Raw genomic sequence first — 21,758 nt, forward strand, 5'->3', positions numbered from 1 at the left:
CTTCTTTTGGAGCCGTAGAACGCCGGCGCAGAGCTCGGTAGTCCGCCCCGTCAGAAAGTTCTTGATGTAATTGTACGTTCTTGCGCCCATGTTGAGTCTGGACACCAGGGCTAGGATCGCAGAGTGCTTCAGTTTGTGGAAGGCGCTCTGCAGGTCCAGCCCCAGGATGGCCTTGTTGTCTTTCGTTAGGGTGTCATCGTCAATGATATCTTTCTTCAACAGAATCGTCGCGTCTTGGGTGCCGAGGGAACGCCGAAACCCAATGATCGTGGTGGGGTAAAGTCCCGACTCCTCCAGATAGTCCTGCCACCTACACATGAGGACGTGCTCCAACACCTTGCTCACGCAGGACGTGAGCCAGATGGGCCGGAGGTTGTTCGTGTTCGGCGGCTTGCCTGGTTTGGGGATGAGGATGGTCTTGGTAGTCTTCCGCTGCTGGGGCAGTGACTCCGCCCTCCAGCACTTGTTGTAGTAACCTGCTCAAAAGAATACTGTAATTCTTGGTCAGGTAGCGCAGCAACGAATTTCAGTGTACTTCCTAAAGCAGTTTGTTTGGCCTAGTAATCCAATGGCAGCAGTTTTATCCTTTGGCGAGGGAAGAAGAAAAACATTTATCTTTGGCGGGGAAAAATCTCTCGCCGCCATCACAATAGCGTCACAGGGCTGCATGGTACTTTTACAAACAATGTCACCCAAGAATGCCGTCTCCGAAAGCCCGAAGTGACACTTTTCGATGTTCAGTGTAACGTTTTCGTGCTTTAGGTCAGCCAAAACAGCATGCAGTCGTTCATCATGCTCGTGCCATGTAGATCCCCCAAACTAGAATTTCGTCCATATATGCTTTAGTTCACGCTATGTCTTCGAACATCTCACTCATGGTTCCCTGAAATGCCTCAGGTGCAGAACGAATTCCGAAGGGCGACCCGCAAGTACTGGTGGCGACCACATGGCACTGAGACTGCATATTCTGACGTGGCTCATTACAGGAATTTGATGGAATCCAAAATTTTCTTGGAGTTCCGAAAAGTAAAGTGTACCAGCCAGTTGCGCCTCAATTTCTTCACGGTTGGGCAGTCGAAAACTTTCACGTTTCAAGTTCGTGTTGATGTGTCGTGGACCCAGAGACTCGCCGAGTGGTCTGTTTTTGTTTGCTGTACGACGACGAGATCCCTCACCAAACCTGTAGGCTCTTGGACGAATCGCACAATCCCTGCCATAACAAGACGCTGAAGCTCCACTCGCAATGGGCCTTTCACTTCAAGTCACACGCGTCTAACTGGCTGCACTAGCAGTTGGGCTCCTTCACGTAATGCCATTTTTACAAAGGTTTCTCGAATTGAAAACCTCTTAACACCTCAGGAAACTCGGCAAGAACTGCTTCTTTCAGCGCTGGTTGTGAAGAGACTTGCAGTAGGCAACGGGCGCCGGCCAGATGATCTTCCGGCAATTCCAGCTTCCTACAAAAGCTGCAGATGTCAGCCGTTTGGGCTAAGACAGGAATGAGACACCATTTTGAACAGCAACTGACGTGCACCAGTTTTATGGCTTGTTTGGAGCAGATAAGCGAGCTTGCTTATAATAATGTCAGCGATCCACGGCAGCGTTCGAAAGTATTCGGCACGTACAGACGTAACATGTATATGCAGAATGTGGAAACGCTTGCCTCGATATTAACGCGTGTTAGAGAACATCGTGAACGCGTAATGTTTCCTGCAAGATGTGATTCCTCTGTTCGCCAGGCTGTGTGATCTGGCACTGCTGTCAGCATGGAAAGCTTGCCCGTCCGGCGTCCATACTCTGTTGAGGATTCCAAGCCTTTCACAAGCACGAAGGTTTAGAACTGCACCTTTGTGTTTTTTGACGATTAATAATTTTACTAGAGCTTCGGCGTTCGTTCCGCGCCGTGCTAACTGTTACAGTGTCCAAGTGCTCAATGGCAGCACAACTACAACACCGCAGAGGGGTGTTACTCGAGCTGAGAGTCGCAGTATTTAAGTTTCGACAACGCCAGCTTAACGGAAGTAGGTTTATCTGAGCTCCAGTGTCAATCTTGAAATGTGTGACCTTACTATCCATTGTTGCACAGGCTCAACCCAATCCTGACAGCGGCAAGCTCAGGCCTTGAGATCCAGTACTTCGAATTGATCAACAGTGGGTTGCTGTGCGTCTTCCTCAGATACTTCTCGCACTTGCCGACAACCTGTTGCGTGATGATTTTTCCTCCCGCAATTCCAGCATGAGCTGGTCATGCGTTGTTGCGCTGTGGTAGCTTGAAATTCCTGCAAGTCGCATTGAAGCTCCTGCCGAAGGCGTGTGCTGACGTGGCTTTCCAACTTTCGCCATGTTCTTGCGTGTTTTTAGAATTCCACAACACATTGTTGCGCCTGGTCTTTCACTTTGGCCACAGTTGTCTGCACTTCCTCGAAAGCGTTCTTCATGTTTTGCTCCACTTATTCCTCTAGACACATGCTAGCGGCTTGTGCTAACGGTAGATCTTGCACGTGAAGCATTCGCTGGAGCAGATTACAGTCGGCAACGCCGTAGACAATCTGGTCCCACGAAAGTGAATGTCTGAGTTGGGAGAACTGGCACGACTTGAGCTGGCATGACTTTAACGCAAATGTTCGAACGGCTGCCTTTCCTTTTGAATACGCACGCGAAAAACGCAGCGTTCTTAAGTTTTTTCTGAAGCATGCAGTACTCTTCAAACTTTTTGATGATTATGTCAAAAGTATAGCTCTCGACGTTCCTTCGAATCTGCTATACACACCCTGGGCTTCGTCGACGGCAACATAACGAAGTAGCGCAATCTTGTGGCCAATAGATCGTACATCAGCAATTTCCGTCGTCTTGAGGAACAACCCAAAACGCTGGCAAAACCGCTTTCAGTTTCCTGCCACGTTCTCACAAGATACGAGCTGAGCGGGCATCTTCAATGACTCCATGTCGAGTGGTGTGGTTTCATCCCGATTGCCGAAAAAATCCTACATATCCACTTCTGACATCATGCGATGACGCATTCACGATAGCGAATGTTCTTTGTTTATACTGCTCATCCGGGCTTGATGCCCGCCCAGGGTTGCCCGCCTATAGAGTGGCTAGCAGCAGCTGTGTACAACTGAATAGCTAGCACAATACATATTCCTTGTTTCCAAGTGGCACATAACCATCGTGGAGGATTGACAATGAATGGGCACACGCCCAGTGATCAAACGCTATGGTACCCAAAGTAAATGCAGCATAAGACAATCAACGAAGCCGCTGAATACCAAGCGCTATTTCATTAAGATTACTGCGATTTAGAGATACCATTGAGTCGACATTTAGGTGTGTGAGTGTGTGAAACAACTTTATTTGGTCCACGATAGACGCGAGAAAACTCAACGTCACCTGACTAGGCACATTCAGGGACCATCAGGTGAAACGTAATGGCCTTCTCGCGAGCCCTCTGTACTGTCGGGCTTTGAGAGGTCTGGTCCTGGGCCCTGATGAGCTTCATCATTTGCTCTTGGGTGGAAGGGGGACCGGCAGAGGGGCAGCCCCTCAGGACATGCTCGAAGTCCGCATAACCACCACACATGGGGCAGTCCGGGCTTGGGAGCCTTTCGGGATACATGGTGTGCAGCGCCGCGGGGCTTGGGCAAGTGCTTGTTTGCGGAAGTCAGAGTGACTGCCTGGGCCCTGCACAGTGAGGAGTGCGGCAAAGGCAGGAGTCTTCTAGATAGATAATTATGTTTGCAGATCGCGTTCTACGAGCAGAGAAGTAGGTACAACTTTTTTTCTCAGGTGCACCCATTGGCACTAACTTGTCGTTCAACATTCAGGGCTATATAAGGGGTCTATTCAGAGAGAAACATAATAATTAGACAAAACCAAAGAAATTGCATGCGAGGAATGTGCAAATATCTAGTGTCTTTCAGCGGACTAAGCGCTGAATTTCTACGAAGTCTGCACCCTCTCCGGGCGCTTTTTGTGCGCGGGACCCATGGACTATGAGAAACACTGAAGTCGAGATAAATAATTTTGTGCCCATTTCGGCCCCAAGGGGTTTTCCGACCAACATCGAAATCTCAGCGCACTCGTGTTCTTGAATCCCGCTCTGCATTGGAATGCGACTGTTGTGGCCATGAATCCTAACCGCGGTCCATTGATTAGCCCAAATATTTCCAATGTGCACGTTCCTAAAATATGCTTGAGAAGATTGTTGTACATGCTTTATTAAGAAGCTTTTCTTATTCACGTAATGTCACCTTATTTTAGTGGCGTTAACAGCACCAGAATGAACCATATGCTTAAATGTGCTTTCCTTTACGTATGTGTATTTGTTAGCGCCAATGCTCCATTTAGCAATACTTAGTGTTGGAAGTGGCTTGTTTCCTGCTAATTTGGGATGGTATTCATCATATCCTACATTTTGAGTTTAGTAGGAGCTGGGGTGAGGGGGGAGGGAGGTCCCGATAAATTACTGGGTTGATGTGTCAGCGTCTATATTGTTGGGTGTTGGAAACAAAAAGGATGGGAACGCGAAAAGTGTACGATGATTCACGAAGACCGAAAGCAAGAAATCGACAGAGAACATTATTAAGAGTAGCAGCGCCTCTCTTCTTTAGGTGGTACCTGGCTGCCTGAAGACAAAAGCATACAGAACAAATATTCGCATCAGAATGAGTCATGTGCCTGCTGCTTAGACGACTAACCACATCGTAATGAAGGGCAAAGATATTCACCCAGCTGTGACTGTAGGAAACGTCCAGCTCCCAGAAATACTGGGATTCCAGGCTGAGGGGATTGTTAGCTGGCCAACAGCCGAGATAAGCAAGAGATGTTTATAGCATCTAGTGTATCTATAGAACATCAAGGAGTAGTTATAGAGAAAAAAACGGGGATGAGATCGATAAAACAGGGATTGTTACAGGCTTAAGTAACTGTACAATAAAAAAAAAATAGAGCTTTGAATGAAGAAAGGGAGTCAATAGTATACATAAGCAAAATGCTAGATTGAATTAGATGGCGTAAAACATGGTTAGCTCAAGGAGTCTGTGTGATTATTTGTCGGCGCACCGTTTGAAAAGGGGTGCCAAGAGAAATTATGATAATATATATATATATGAACTACTGGAATGATATACGGCACTGGCTGCGTGCCCACCTACTTTCGTTGTTATCTATATGTTTATGCAAACGGGATCCTGCTCCGACGCAGGATCCCGTTTGTGGGCAGTTGAACAACCCACAGAAGCTTGTTACCCAGGGCTATGAGGACCGCAATCACGCCAAGTGTAAAGCGACACCCAAGGTCACGTTGCGCGTGTGCTGATTATAGGGGCCAGGCAGGCGGGATGTCCATGCAAAGACACTGACCGGAGCACTGAGCATGTAGTGGTTTGAAGCGGCAAACCGAGGCGGCGACGACCGGAGTGAGGCGGCGTCATCTTATAGGGTCACTCTGGCACAGCAACACACGCAAAGCGGTGATTGTGGTTTGACAAACAGCCTCTTCCGACAAGGCGAGGAGAACCGGGAACTGGATGCTTCCAGCTGGCAGGCGGCCACAAGAAAAAAACACGCCGCAGAAGTGAGGGTTCAGGAATTATGTGACAAGTAGCATTTCGGTTTCTTGCCGTCTCCGCAGAATTCAGAGCGGCGGATTATATTAGGCAACCGAGCTTCTCAGCGCTGCAGGCTTATTTGCCAGTGAGAAACGGATAAGCGGTGCTAAGTAGAAGGCAGCACAATCATCACACACGAAGAACTGCCGGAAAAGTCACATCGCAGGCACATTTCGAAGTGGTTTATAGGTCAAGCTTTGTTTCAAGAGAAAAAAAGGCACAACTTCGGAGATGCGGGGTATGCGAGCACTTCTGCCGCTTCGTCGGCGACGTTCTTTCTGCTGTTCGACTCCGCCGGTCGGGCTGGACTTCTCGGACCACAGCATGGCGTACCAGCACAAGAGCCTCTGGGAACTGGTGCGGGCTCTGGGCGTGCTCAAAGTGTGCTCGTACGACTGGCTAGTGGACAACAGCCAATGGGTGAGTGCTATGGGCACGAGTATGCAGCGTGGCACGACTCAGGGCCGTGCATCAGTGAGCGGCAGTCACTATAGCGTTGCCCACCATGGTGGACCAGTGGCTAAGTGGTTGCGCTGCCGAGCCACGAGGTCGCGGGTTCGATCACAGCCGCAGCGGCTGCATTACGAAGGTGGCGGCATGCAATAACGCTCGCGCACTTAGATTTGGGTGCACGTTGAAGAACCCTAAGTAGTCAAAACTAATCAGCAGTGCCCCACTAATGCGTGCCTCGAAATCAGATGCTGGTTTTGGTATGGAAAACCCCTGAGTTAAAAAAAAAGTTACTAGCTTTTATAGAACCGTGATGGTTCTGTACCTCGCTCTACTTTGATGGCAAGGCTGTAGCTAAAGCGTACATGTCTGTGCGCGTTTGGGGAAGAAACGGGGGAAGTGCAAGAAGGTAGCAGTAGCTGTGATTTTGAGGACGCAGCTCGGAGTCCGAAGTGGGTAAGAAATTAAATTATGGGGTTTTACGTGCGAAAACCACTTTCTGATTATGAGGCACACCGTAGTGGAGGACTCCGGAAATTTCGACTACCTGGGGTTCTTTAACGTGCAGCTAAATCTAAGTACACGGGTACACTCGGCGCAAGGCGCGCTTGCGTGTGTCAGAACATTCTCGATTGCTGTCGTCGATTCTACCTGTTGTCGCCGAAACTTGTGTAAGCAGATTGCATGCGCGACGAGAATAATATGTTGGACATTTTGGAAGGCACGCGAGCACCAGCGATTATGCTGGAATCTTCGACGAGTCATGCGTAAATAGCCGACGCGCTTCACCCGCGGATCAGATTTTGACGATCGATGCAAGTGCTCATCACTGTCGTTCGGCCGTAGTGTAACTTGCTTTTGTGCCCACGGGTTCGCCCAAATAAATAGCTAGTTTTGTGGCTCGCCGATATGCCGCAGTCAATTCTTCACCGTCACGACAACGTGACAATACGCAATACGCAACAAAGCTCTTGTCTATCGTAGATTTACATTCCAACTCGGAACTTCCGTGTTTGCTCAAAAAATGGGAAGGGCGCATTTGATATTGCGCTCACTTCGCTGCTTTCGTTAATGTAATCAAACTGGCCAAGAAATGCATTGAAGCTCCATGTATAATTTTCCTACAAAGCCTACCTCGCGATCTGCGAGACAGAACAACGTAGAACAGCAATATAATTTGCCACATATATCAATTACGATGCGAGTGTCAGGATTCCTTCTAAGTGTATACGCCTTGAACATCGACCTTCTTCAAATGTGAAACATGTGAATTATTGTATATAAATGTTAGCTAGATATTATTCGACAGTGAATTGCTTCATTAGGAATTATTAGTGATTGACTCGTGTTCCTTATCACTAAGAGCATGTTGCCATCACCGTTATGTAAGAGAAAAGAAGACAGTCCGCTGTATTTAGGAAAAGTGAAACACCATTGAAACAGCTGGCGCAGCGAAATCAGTGAATCTCGGTTTACGTCTCGTCAGCTGCTAAGAATATTATTTGCTAGATTGTAGCGCAATAGAACAAATTGGGTGGCAGTAGCCTGGCGCAATTTCTATCAAAAGAGGTCTTTCATTTGCCAAAGCCATGACAGTTACAAAACGTCTTGTAGGATGTCTTGTCTTGTCGAAACATTACTACCGAACAACTGCCTTTCGTCATTCTTTTTCTCCCTTGCTTACAACAGGTGGCTTTTCTTGCTGATATAAACCTGCGGGCACATCCAGTCTGAATGCGCGGTAATAGTGGTACTGTGCAGAAGTACAATGGGCGACTGCTGGAATGTCACCCTACGTCAGCTAGTTCATATATGGTAGCTTGACAAAACACGGGATATAAACGTTTCTTTTTTTATTTTCATTCGGCTTTTCTCCAGCGTACAAGTCATGCGACACTTAGTTTCGCAAGTCTACTGATAAAGTGGAGCATACACAAAGATAGAGAAAGCATTGCCGTCGACGCGTCGTGTATGTCGCTAGATACCAGCTCACTGCGCCGGTCTTCCACACGAAGCTAGGAGAGATGCTGCCGGCAAGAAAGCAGCACCTGATGATTTGCACTATATTTCGCGCGCGTCGTAGAAACTTGTGCGCAGCGATTTGTCTGTGCTGTACTTCTGTGTACCGAACCTCAGCTCGCGGTAAAATTACCAATGCAACCTGATCTACCACACTTTAGCATACAACGTCATTCAGTCTTGGGGGAAACAGGTTACATTGACATTCTAGCTAGTAACAATCCAGTATCTCCTCGAATTTGTCGAAAGAACTTTGCCATTATGATGCCTAATGCATATATCTTATAGTGTAAAAATATTAATACGCTAATGTTCAGTAAACTTTGGCTAACTTAAGTGCTTCAATACTAATGAAGCATTTGCCCCAGGAAGGCACTGCCTTGTACCCATAAGTGTATACATTACGATCATTGCAGTGGTACACGCTCTTTGGCTAGTAGGCTAATACTTAAAAAGTATGTGTCACAAACGAGAGAGACAAAAGAAAGGAGGCGGGACGAACGGCAATTTTCTTTCTCCGCAGAGTTGTTTATAGAGGAAAGATAGAGGTTCGCTGAAGAGGACTTGCTGTGAAAATGTCTTAGCAGTAATGTCTGCATTAGTACTAACGAGGGTTTGTCTTGTCCCCTTTCTTGTCCGCTTCTTGTTCGAGCCTATTTAGATTCAGCGCAGGAGAAAGGCCACTCCCGGCGAGCTCCAATCACCCCTATCTTGCACCAGCTGACCCCATATTATGCCTACAAATTTCTTCATGTCATCCCACTGCCTGGTTCTCTGTCATCCTCGACTGTTCTTCCTTTATCTTGGCACCTATTTTGTAACTTTAGTTGACCGCCGGTTTTCTGCTTAACGCATCACATGGCCAGCCCAGCTCTGTTCTTCCTCTCGATGTTTAGTAAAATATCGGCAACTCCTGTTTGGTGTGTAATAATTGCCGCAGTCTTTCTGTCTCCTAATGTTACGCCTAACATGTTTCATTCTATCGCCTCCATTGCGCGATCCTTATTTTCAATCTTCCTTTTGTAACCTTCAAGTTAGTTCTTCAGATGTTCATATCAGTCGAACAAAGTGATTATAAACTTTTATTTTCAAGGATAGCGGCAAGCTACCAGCCTGAGATTTATAATACCTGCCATACACGCTCCAACCCATTTTTATTATACTGTAAATTCTCTCCTCAGCATCGGCGTCCCCTGTGAGCAAGTGACTTATAGATTAAATGCATTTTGGTACCGATCCTAAAGGCTGACTGCCAATAACGAATTCTCGTTTTTCTTGCCGAGCTATATGGATTCCTCGATGGACGACGCCGCCCGCCTAGGGCGAAGTCTCTCGCCTGCTCATTTCTTTATTATATTCTATTACTAATAATTTCATTATATTGTACATAACCTGACCATGAAAAGTTTAGTCATCAATTCACAGCCGTCTGTGAAAAAAAAAAAAGAAACGACTACCTTGTTCGTCAGTTACTTTTTCGCTTTTTTTATTAAGTGTTGCGTAACGTTTTGAGCTGTTCTCCTTTATTTTCTTTTCGTTCTGTTTAAGTTATGCTTGCAGCTGCCTTGGTTGTTAGTTTTTATGCTTCTATGTTATGTTTCTGTTGCATCTAGTTCTGGATAAGGCTGTGCCCTCATTTTTTTTATAGCGATATTTTGTATCCCCGCCTCACTTAATATTCCGAACATGAAGCCTGTGAGGTACGTAAATAAATAATAATAATAAAAACGTTGTGTCTGCGTAATAATCTTGAACCCAGCTTTGACAGTTTATCAGCTTCGACCATTTAGAATCGAACGATCCTAGCTGATAAACAAGAAGTGAGTGAAAAATTGAAACTATATCGTCGGTGAGAATAAGGAAGCAGCAAAATAAAATTTGCGGGGCCGCAACATTCATATGGGAACGAATCATCAGCGAAGCTGTTAAGGCTGCATACGTTATGAAACCATACATTTTTTTCTTCATGCGGCACCACACTACGCCGATACCAGCGCCGCCACGGTCCCCGCACCTCCCAGGCATATGCCGCAACCGCTGCTGCAGCCGAGCCGACACCTCCGACAAACCTGACGTTATAACCACAGAAGCCCAGGCCATGTGCGCAGGCGCCGTTGCCACACTCTTCCCCCCTCTTATTATTAGTCGAGCAGGATTTAAAACAAAGAAAGCGCATGAAGGCCAATGTTCTACTCTAAGGACACTTATATATTGTGACACGCGTGTAATGGACGTCGCGATGGCGGGCATCATATAAGCGCCGCTGATTGTCCTGCGACTCCACAAGTCCACGTCGGGCAATATGGCGTGCGTCTTGTGCTTTGAGTATGGCTTGGTGGGCGTACTCGGATGTGGAATTCAGGCTAGCAGGCAGAATGGTGTCGGAAGGTAGCGCAGGATCGCGGCCAAACAAGAGGAAGAATGGAGAGAAGTCTGTGGTATCATGACGAGATGAATTATAGGCGAAAGTAACGAACGGCAGCGCAAGGTCTCAGCCGCGATGGTCATCAGAGACATACATGGACAGCATGTCAGTAAGGGTGCGGTTAAGACGCTCGGTTAGACCATTAGTTTGTGGATGGTAAGCAGTAGGAAGTTTGTGTTTAGTCGTACACGAGTGTAGAATGTCATTGACAACTTTAGAAAGAAAGTAGCGGCCTCGGTCGGTGAGGAGCTGTCGAGGGGCGCCGTGGTGAAGGATCACGTTCTCTAGAAAGAAGTCGGCGACATCGGTTGCACAGCTTGTCGCAAGAGCCCGTGTGATTGCATATCGGGTGGCGTAGTCTGTTGCTACAGCAATCCACTTGTTTCTCGAAGCAGACGTAGGAAAAGGGCCTAGAAGATCAACACCTACATGGAAGAATGGTTCTGATGGTACGTCAAGTGTTTGAAGGCGACCAGCGGGTAGTGTGGTCGGCTTTTTGCGTCGTTGACAAAGGTTACAAGCAGTGACATAACGGCAGACGTCACGCTATAGACCAGGCCAAAAGAAGCGCCGACGAACGCGGTCATAAGTCCGTGAAACGCTAAGGTGACCGGCAATCGGTACATCATGAAGCTGGGCGAGAACAGTCTGAAGCAGATGCTCAGGAACAACGAAGAGCCGTCCGGTCGCATGTTAGAGCGGTACAATATAGCATCTTGTAGTTCAAACATGCGAACGGGAGGGTCGGGCGTCGTTGAAGTGAGCCGTTGAATAAGGTCTTGTAAGGAGGCGTCCCGACGTTGTTCGGCTCCAATATCGCGAAAAGTAGCCAGAGAGAGAACAGTGACAGGTATGCAGGCCGCCAGGGTCGACAGGATGGCGCGACAAGCAGTCCGCATCTTGATGTAACCGGCAGGTCTTGTATACAACTGAATAGTTGTATTCTTGAAGGCGCAGAGCCCAGCGGCCAAGGCACCCTGAAGGATCTTTGAGGGACAAAACCCAACACTGAGCGTGGTGATCAGTGATTACTGTGAATTGGCGGCCGTACAAATAGGGGCGGAGTTTAACCACTGCCCAAACGAGAGCCAGACACTCGCGTTCGGTGATAGAATAATTGCGCTCAGCAGAAGAAAGAAGGCGGCTGGCGTAGGCAATAACACGTTCTCGCCGTTGCTATTTTTGTGCCAAGATCGCTCCAATACCGTGGCCACTGGCATCGGTACGGACTTCTGTTGGAGCTGACGCATCAAAGTGAGCGAGAATGGGTGGGGACGTAAGCAGCCCAATCAGTTCGGTGAAAGCACCATCTTGCTCAGGGCCCCAAATGAATGCAGCGTCTTTCTTGAAAAGCTGATTGAGAGGGCGCGCAACGTTCGCAAAATTTCGGACAAACCAACGGAAGTAGGAGCAAAGGCCCAAGAAGCTGCGAACATCCTTGGCACATGTTGGTACGGAAAAGTCTTTCACTGCCCGTATTTTATCGTGATCAGGGCGTACACCAGAAGAATCGACGAGATGCCCGAGCACAGAGATTTCACGACGACCGAAGTGGCACTTGGACGAATGTAGTTGTAGCCCCGCCTGACGGAAAACAGATAGGATCGTCGATAGGCGTTCGAGGTGTGTAGCAAAAGTCGGAGAAAAAACGATCACGTCGTCCAGGTAACAGAGGCAGATGGACCACTTGAAACCATGTAGGAGGGCGTCCATCATTCGTTCAAATGTGGCCGGGGCATTACATAAACCGAAAGGCATCACTTTGAACTGATACAGGCCATCGGGAGTAATAAAAGCTGTCTTCTCGTGGTCCATGTCATCGACGGCAATTTGCCAGTAGCCGGAGCGAAGGTCGATGGACGAAAAATATTGTGCTCCATGCAGGCAATCGAGGGCATCGTCAATGCGTGGTAGCGGATAGACGTCCCTCTTTGTGACATTGTTGAGGTGTCGATAATCGACGCAAAATCGCCAACTGTTGTCCTTCTTTTTAACTAGTACAACAGGGGATGCCCATGGGCTGCAAGAAGGTTCGATGATTTCTCGAGAAAGCATCTTATCAACTTCATGTTGAATGATGCTTCGCTCAGTAGGCGAGACGCGGTAGGGTCGCCGATGGATCGGGCTCGCATCACCGGTATTTGTTCGATGTTTTACGACAGATGTTTGTCCTAAGGGGCGCTCTTCAAGGTCGAATATGTCCCAGTATGAGGCAAGGAGACACTGTAGTTCTTGAGCACGCTAGGGCGGAAGGTCGGGAGCAATCATTTTTGTTAGGGCATTCGAGTCTGAAGGGACAGGGGGCGAAGCAAGATTTGAACACGAGGAGCTGTCACAAGTTAAAGCAGAAATGTGGTAGTCTCTGGCCGGCGTTATTTGCGCCAGGGATATTCCGCGCGGGAGTATTTGTGTACAAAGTCCAAAGTTCACAAGCGGAAGGCGGGACTTGTTGTCCGAAATGGTAATGACGGTGTGAGGAAAAGCGACGCTATGCGAGAGCAGGACATCAGGATTAGGGGATACGATGTAGTCACAGGTGGAACGGGGGAGACACCTATGTAGGTAACGGCACGGTAAGGGAGGCCAATATGCTCTGTGGAACATAGCCGTATCGGAGCACTATCGGGAGTGTCAATAGCAGCAGGTAGAGCGATTTGCACAACACCAGCAGAACAGTCTATCAAAGCGGAATGTGTAGACAGAAAGTCAAGGCCCAGGATGAGGTCGTGAGGGCCCAGTGCTCTAGAACATACAATAAAACAGAAGTATGATGTCCGGCGACACTCACGCGAGCCGGACACGCCAATAACGGCTGGTGTTCCACCGTCGGCGACTCGGACCACAGGCGACGGGGCAGGAGTGAGGACATTCTTGAGACGACTCCGAAGCTGAGCATTCATTACAGATACGTGCGCGCCAGTGTCAATCAGAACCGCAACACTATTATATATAGTGTTTCTCTTACAACGCCGAATTTATGTGGTTCAATTTGGACCCAAGATTTCAAACTTATTTTTGGAAGTTGGCTGAGTTCTTGAAGCCTGCTGCACCTCCGCCGCGGGTCGGCCCGGTATTGCACTATCCTCCCGGGAACGCATGGGGGGTATGCATACGGGGCCTAGAGGCAAACAGCTTCGCTCTAAAAGCCACAATCTCTCCAAAGCTCTTCACTGCACACTTAGAAGCTTTCAAGCAATTCGACTGGATAGGATTAGGAGTGTAGTAGTGAGTTTAAACGGCGAATATTTCAGCAATTTGCGGTTTGCAGATGACATTGTCCTGTTCACCAACACTGGAGCTGATTTGCAACAAGTTATTTTGGGCTTTAGCCTTCTTGTTCACGCTACGTTTATTGTAATTTGTCAACTTGAAGTTTCCCGAATACGTAGTATCACGCAAGAATCCTGACGAAGGCCCGACACATGGCCTGTGTCATCGCCCTACCTCGCGGCAGCTGCTGGCGGAGACCGCGTTGACGGAAGCCCACGACTAATTCAAAGGCACCCACCCGAGCCGGTCTCTCTCCTAGACAGCAACAACTTGGACTGATAACAAATCGCATTTGGCGAAGCAGGGGGAGCACTCCGGAGGAAATTCCTCGTAAATGAAATCAAGTGCCTTTTTTTTCTTTCTTTCTTTCTGTTCACCTTGTATACTGGCGTGTAATGGAAACTGTCTGGTGGCAGGGTACACATATGTCGAACCGCGCAGCTCCTCACCACGGGCGAGCGGGTGCTGGGCCGCAACCTCATGGGCGCCCTGGTGGGCCCCACCTTCTACCGGCAGTTCGCGGGTGGAGCCACTCCGCAGGAGATGCGCGCCTGCGTGGACCGGCTGTGCGCTACTCGGGTGCGCACCATGGTGGCCTGCTCTCTCGAAGACGACGACGGCAATGGGCAGAGGAGCGTAGCAGACGCCGCTTCGGCCTCGCAAAGGTGGCGATGCCATTTACCCCCGCGACATCGCTAACGATGCCAAGCAACTGAAATGTGGGCAAGTTAAGAACTAAGAGTCAGCATAGGACCTGCTCAGAGGAGAGTGCTGGTGTTTGTGTGCCTCTTGACTGTCTACGTTTATAAGATAGATGTACGTCAACTTGTCGGGGATTTTAGTCCTTTGATGTACTGGTATAATGAAGTCATTTTACTACACCTGCCACGCAGAAAGCGAAGGGAGCGCTGATACGCTTCATGAAGACTAATATACTACATTCTTTGAAGGCGACAGCTCGTTCATGAGAGTACATGGGGCGTGTACATGCAGTTTGCCCTTTCCGCTTCTCCTGCCGTTACTGCTTCATTTGTGCCCGTCCTCGAGTGAAGGGCATTCAGGGGAGAGGAGAGAGGCATATTCCTGGTTACCGCTTGCAGGGTTTACTTATTTATTTCTATACAACAGCTGCTACTATTGCAGCCTCTGGTGTCGGCACAGGTTATCGACCACGACACTGTTTAGTGCGACTCAAAGCTTAGACCTTTGAACGGACGCTATAGAAATGGGGGCCAACAACTACTTCTTGTTGTCTCGCCTTACTCGTGTGTTTCTGCGCTTATTTGGCTCTTCGGATGTGTTCTTGCACGAACAGCGATTTGTGGAGGTAAGTGGAAAATAGAGAGCGTTTAAGGAAGTGGTAGGCCCGAGGGTGTCGTAAGGAGTCGGAGAGCGCTTCTGACGTCGAAGTCACGTTGTTCGGGCGTTTGTTGGCCAAGTGCCCCGAACCCTGGACTGGTGTCAGGAACAGAGCTGAGTGGGAATTTTAGGGCGAAGCCTAATCTCTAAAAAAAGAAAGATAAACACAGATGAAAGTGGCAGCACAGCACAGTAGGCAGTGTGATCTATTATGCAGCGTGGTTTGGCTGACGGCTTCGTTGTAGAAAATCGATGGTTCTAGCCTAGCAAAGTGTATGGCCTAGCATTTTCTCCGCCTACTGAGCTCCGCCGGAAGTCTACAGCTTGAAAGTAAGCGAAATATAGGTTCCAGCATTGCACTCGATATGTGGAGTTCGTAGCGGGTCACATGCTGGACAACTTTTCTTACTACCTCTGTTGCTGTTTATCGTGTTCTAATTTGAGTTTCGCGCTGTACTATACGGTACGGTGTTGTATTTCAGTCGAAGAGACTGAGTAAACTGTTTGGGTATTTCTTCGGTATAGTGTTTACGCCTTCATTTTTGACAGCTTCGGCACGTGGCATTCTGAAGTGCATACCATGAGTTTGACAGCTATGACATGAATGGGCATCCCATTATATTCATTATCTGCTGCCAAGTATTTGGGACGAAATAGCTGCAGGTTCCACGATAGACATGGGGTGTTTCAGATGAGTCGCCGGAAGCTGCCTATGAGTAAGGCATGTGAAATACATCTCCTCAGGGTCGGAAGTAATTGCAGTGGCGTATAGAGTATTTTTGCTACCGTATACTTATGAACAGTTAAGTGCATAACCCACAGGCTGTTTATAGAAAATCAATATAGGCAATCTATAGTTTACAGAGTTCTGTATAAGCTGTATACCAGATTTCTTGATTTTTAATGTTTTCCAGAACTTTGAAATATCGCCTTTGGTAGATATCACAACTGCACTCTATAAGCTGGATTACTTGAAGAAGCTGGCATGACTTGAACGAGGAATCGATATACGTAACTGACTAACTACAACATTAACTAATTAATATCTTCACTAATATGGCACACATTAGCTGGCACGGCATATTCACTTTGAAGGAATTTGGTGCTAATACCGGTTTTCAGATATGCGTTTCGAAATTTTTCGATCTGTCGCACAATAAAGTAAAGGTGGGAGGCATCATGATTCCGCAGGTAACGAGGCTCCGCATCCTCGGACTCCTGATTCAAAAGGACGGTGCCGCGGGAGCAGAGTTGGAAAAAATTCAGAGAACAATGCAACAATTAACCCACCTTATCAAAAGAGTGACGAGCAAAAGGCACGGACTCAAGGAGGAAGACTGCACGAGAATAATACAAGCGCTGCTCACGAGCATCGTCACCTACGGGACCCCATTCGTAGACATGAAGAACAGTCAACGAGACAAAGTAAACGCCCTCATCAGAAAATCCTACAAAATTGCGTTGGGCCTGTTCCCTTCCACATCCACAGTGAAACTACTCAAAATGGGAGTTCACAACACGTGGGAAGAGCTCGTGGAAGCGCACAACGTCAACCAACTGGAACGACTAAAGTTAACAAAAACGGGAAGAGCCCTGCTCCAAGATCTGGGCTACCAAGTCGAGGATGAGAGGCACCTACCTCAGTGTATTCCCCACGAGATCAGAGACAAGCTACACATAAGTACCATTCCCAGAAACATGCATCCCGAGTACGACAAGGAAAGGAGACAGGCGAGAATACTGGCGCTCAAGCACATACTGGAACGCACCAACAGCAAAGAAGAAAATGTGAGATATACGGACGCAGCTGCGTACGGAACAAACGACCGATTTGCAATCAGCGTGGTCGACGAGAGGGGCGAACAACTTACAGCCACATCCATACGTGCCAAGGATGCGGGCACGGCGGAGGAGCTGGGCATAGCTCTGGCCATCGCAACGTGCAAGAAGACCATGGTTACCGTGGTGACGGACTTGCAAGAAGCATGCAGGAGGTACGTGAACGAAAGGATCGGAAAGGCAGCACTTCACGTCTTGACCAACACCGAGATAGAAACAGCACAAATCCTCTGGACGCCGGGACACGAGTCTCTCGCGGGGAACTAGGCGGCGCTCGCCGCGGCTCGAGATCATGCACGCCGAGCCATCTCCGACACGCAGAGAACACGGACCAACGACTGCGACGAGGATGATGAACGGATATCCAAGAAGTACTCGGACATCCTGGCGCACTACAGGAAGCAGAGGCGTCGCTACCCACCCGCGCATAAGACTATGAGTAGGGAGCAAGCGGTAACCTGGAGAAGACTCCAGGCTGGAACATACCCGCATGGAACACTGCTGCACGCCATGTATCCGGGCACCTACGGGCGAGACTGCAAGTTCTGCCCGCCGGACACGCCCAACACCTTGCGCCATATGGTGCTGGAGTGCAGAAATAACCGCGAGGTACCACCGTCATCATCACCACCAGGTCATAACATGCAGGAAGAAGCAGATATAGAGGAAGAATCGGAAGACCAGTGGGAAGCTCTGCTGGTGACGCAGGACCCTGACAGCCAGCTACGGTTGGTGATCAGGGCTCGGGCGGCGGCAGCGAGCCATGGCTACCTGGACTGAGGAGGCCACCCACCTTTGGGCTCAAGAAGCCTGGTCTAACAATAAAGTTTAATTCTCTCTCTCTGTCGCACAATTTGACCTGTACTGCTCATAATCAAGAAAGCGATTTGGTAAGAAAAAAGTAAGGGGAACAGTATATTTTCCCCCAAATTTGACAGCACTTGTCTCAAAAATGGTATGCTTAAAACGCGATTCCAGCATACTTGCTTCCATTCATCATTTGAAACATATGCCGCACATTCATTAGCTAAAAGTTAGTCAATAAGTTAGCTTTGCTAATTAGTAAATATATAGCCAGAAAATGGCAACACGTCATATGGGAGAAGCTCTGCCGGGACGCACATTTTCTGTTTTTTTGTATGTGTGTAAGGAACGTATGGACAAGGATTCACATGTAATAGTGTAACCTATTACAGAGCATGCGTGCGCTTCGTTCATGCAGGCGTGTCGCGATGTACGGACGCAACGGTGAGGCCGTGCTATCGTGCCTGCGTATGACGTCGGAGCTGAGCTCGGAGTCACCGATGATGCAGGTCAAGATGAGCGGACTGCTTCCGCCCCACTTGCTTGTACGAAAGAAACATTCTTCCACCGTACTTTGTTCAGTGTTCGCCATGACTTGTTCAATGCTCGGTAATATAATGACTTGCGCTCTTTCCGTCTTCGTCGCTTTTTCCTGTGGTTGTCTTTTTCTGAATGTGCAACTTGGTTTTTCAATGCAGTGCATCAACTAGCCCAGCAAGGAGTTCTTCTAAACTAAATAATGATTTAATAGCCAGGATTGTTTCCTTTTGATATGCAGGGTGTTTCGGAAAAGGCTTTCGTAATTATCTGCAGGGAAGATGGGCTAATTGAGCGATTTTCACAGGACTTCCAACGGTTTACTACGGATACCTACATTTTAAAATCGCTAACTAGACAAGGAATTACGAAATTAAGCTAATTACTTTTTAAAGTGAAATATCCAGACGATTTGTTCTAATGAAAGACTTGGGAATCCCATCATTTGAGGGGTTCATAACCGCTTTCAGACACGCAAAAATGTGACTAATTTATGCAGCGTAGGGAATCCCCACCGATTTCAACAGGAAAACAAACCTAACGACCGAAAAGTGCAACTGTAACACACTTAGAACGCTCCTGTGAGTGACGGTACTGATTAAGCCACCTGTTGGGCAAGCATGTAGCAAGATCGTGGCTTGATAAGGACGCAGGAATGAGTGGCGTAATCTCTTTTTGCGCGTATAGGACAGATTATGAACTCCTTGGATGTCGGCATTCAAGTATTCCATTAGGATCAACCGACTGACTGTTTCGGTCAAAAAGGTTACTCAAATTTGCACAATTACTTGCCTAACTACAACCTCGAGTCATTTCAAAATGTGTGTCTTTCTGGCTTACCTAATCACGTGAAACTCAGTTGACAGGATATTTCTTCATATTAAAAAAAATAATCGAACGCATATTCTTAAACATCCTGCATATCCTGCCGAGAGCTTGAGCGAGGTATCTGTCATCAGCTTTTCACGAAGAAATAGCAGGACTTATGAGCCGGTCCGAGGGGCGCGCATAGGCATCTCTCCCCTGAATACTATTTTCTTCACTACAGTGTACATCGTGAACGGTGTTGAGACCAATTAGGCTAATTTACGCGCATTTGCAGGAACAATACGGAGGTGCCATCGACAGTTGCTAGATGCCTCACACACTAGCAGACCCGCTCAGATGCCCTATAGAATTGTTCTAGAGAACTTTGCCCTAAAGCTTGTTTCACGGCAGTGTGCGTCAAACTGCCGTGAAACCACATTTTGAGGTGAAATTTGCACTGCCGTGAAGCCACACATTAAGTCGGAACTTGCATATCACTCGCACTCCGATTTAACTTAATTAAAAAAAAATTAGACGCGTCACTAAATAGTAAGTTCGGTGGCCGACACCCGGCGAAACAGCCCTGGTTAGGCCTAACAGTCATGGGAGGTGTGGCGGTGGATGGTGAACTGTCGCATGAAGTTTGCCGCCCATCGGGGATCGGGCCTGAGACCACGGGCGCGTGCAAAACTGAGGTCCGCAAAAGCAGCGAGTTTGCCTACTAAGTCCGTATGTGCGCTTACTGAACGGAATGGTTTAAGTTCGCATGCCGACGGAGAGCCCCAAGCTCAATTTGCGCAACGCAGCATAAACAGCCGGCGTCGCGCAGTCAAGGTCGCACTTCACGGCATCGCGCAGACGCACAAGGGGCGAACGCGAAACGATCCCGCGGCCGCCACAAAATTTCGAGTAGACGTAAGCAAAGCAGTGAGAAAGACGATGGAAAAAAATCTTCTGTGCTGCTGGAGTTGTAAGAAATCTTGAACTTCGCATTTTTGCTCGAAAATATGTAAACAAAGACATTTTAAAAATAAACTGACTTCAGAGATGAACCTGTTCCCTTTTGGTAAGTAAACCATATATTTTCTTTTATTTCTCAACTTCTGGCAGTTCTGTCAATGTTTTGTGCAAATCCCACGATTTGAACTATTCGCTTTGAAGTTATTTGGTACTGATTGCTATTAGCTTCGACTTCGCTTCGAACAAAAAGAAATTGATATTCACACAAGCCTATTTTTAATCTATTTTATTTTTCTTACTGCTTCCTTGTACTGCTGAACAGACGATATGCAGAAGTATGTACGCATGCTTTCCCACACACCGACCTTGCCTTTACCAATGTGGTCTCGTTCCCGCTTGTAGCGCTGTTAAAACTCAGAGACGCGTTTTGAAAGCTCGGGCTACACGGGGAATGGACGGTGGCAGGAATAATGTCACCATCCCCTATGTTGACACTTCAATTACGATTCTAGCTTGACGTCCGCCATCTTGGTTACGTCAAAGGAGGTGTGTGGTGAAGTACACTTGCATGTTTTGCATATCGATAACCTGAATATTTTATTGTAGAATGTAGCTGTTGCAGCAACGTTTGCTGCAGTTGCTATCGAGACCTTTCATTCCAGATTTGCGCACTGTGGAGGGCTATGTACGTATGAGCCACGTTACAATTACTTCTTTCTTTTTCTCTTTCTATCAACGCAGGCGCACTTGACTCGGATCTTCAATTCCACAGAGAAGCCGGAACTCATCATAAGTTGCCTAGGAGACGCGGTTCGCAGCGATAGTTACAGAGTAAGTACTGCGCAAAAAAAAAAAAAAAAAACGAAAATTGAAAGTGGTAAATAAAAAAAGCAGGAGAGTATTCTGGAAGGCTCTCTTGGCTCAGAGAAGTAACATGAGAGGAAGCTGCTCTAGAGGAGAATGTAGCAACCTCAAACCGTAATTATACTGGGACTATGCCTGTTGCAGAGGAGCGTACTCGTAAACAGTTTTCGATTGTTTTCCAAATATTTTCACGTAGAGGTAACGGTAAATTACAGAGTAGCAAAACTGCGAATGAGGAAACTAAGTTTTATTGGGCGAACCTGTGCCCATAAAAACAGGCTACACTCAAAGCACAACGATAGCGGCGAACACAGTTGGCGATCGTCGAAAACCCCATCAGCGGGCCAAGAGCGTCGGCTTTTATATACGAGTCATCGAAGGTTCCAGAGTAATCGCTGCCGCTCGCGTGTCCTCCAGAAAGTACTGCACAATTCGCATCGTACGTACATGTAATCAGGTTACACAAGGTTTGGTGACAACAGACAGTGGATAAAATCATCGATAACATTCGAGAAACTTCCGATACATGCAAGCGCGACCCGCACTGAGCGATAACATTTGTTAGACGGTGAAACGCGGTCGCCCGATAAACATAAACACGTACAAGTGTCGGTATGAAGATTATTGTCATGTTCACCCTTCATATATACACGCCTTACTTACACGGATTTCGCAAAAGAAAGTTCATTAGGAAGCTAAAATAGAAAAAGAATGCGGAAATCCCAGTAGAGCTGTCTAAGTATGCGTACGCACACCCCCAAATTTAAGTGCCCCCACCCGCAAATTTAACTTGGCCCACACTGAAACTTCAGTTG

At 47.7% G+C, this 21,758-nt stretch overlaps 1 protein-coding gene across 1 annotated transcript in view; it reads left to right on the forward strand.

Moving 5' to 3' along the window:
• Positions 1 to 5,334: 5,334 nt before the first annotated feature.
• LOC126540374 (hydroxyproline dehydrogenase-like) overlaps positions 5,335 to 21,758 on the forward strand; it is a 40,729-nt gene continuing 24,305 nt past the window's right edge. The window contains exons 1-4 of the mRNA XM_050187176.3: positions 5,335 to 6,029; positions 14,215 to 14,438; positions 18,194 to 18,320; positions 20,821 to 20,910. Of these exons, the coding sequence (XP_050043133.1) occupies positions 5,841 to 6,029; positions 14,215 to 14,438; positions 18,194 to 18,320; positions 20,821 to 20,910 (630 nt within the window). The 5' untranslated portion in view covers positions 5,335 to 5,840. The remainder of the gene's footprint in view (positions 6,030 to 14,214; positions 14,439 to 18,193; positions 18,321 to 20,820; positions 20,911 to 21,758) is intronic.

The sequence above is a fragment of the Dermacentor andersoni genome, chromosome 2, assembly GCF_023375885.2.
Source record: "Dermacentor andersoni chromosome 2, qqDerAnde1_hic_scaffold, whole genome shotgun sequence".
Taxonomy (NCBI): domain Eukaryota; kingdom Metazoa; phylum Arthropoda; class Arachnida; order Ixodida; family Ixodidae; genus Dermacentor; species Dermacentor andersoni.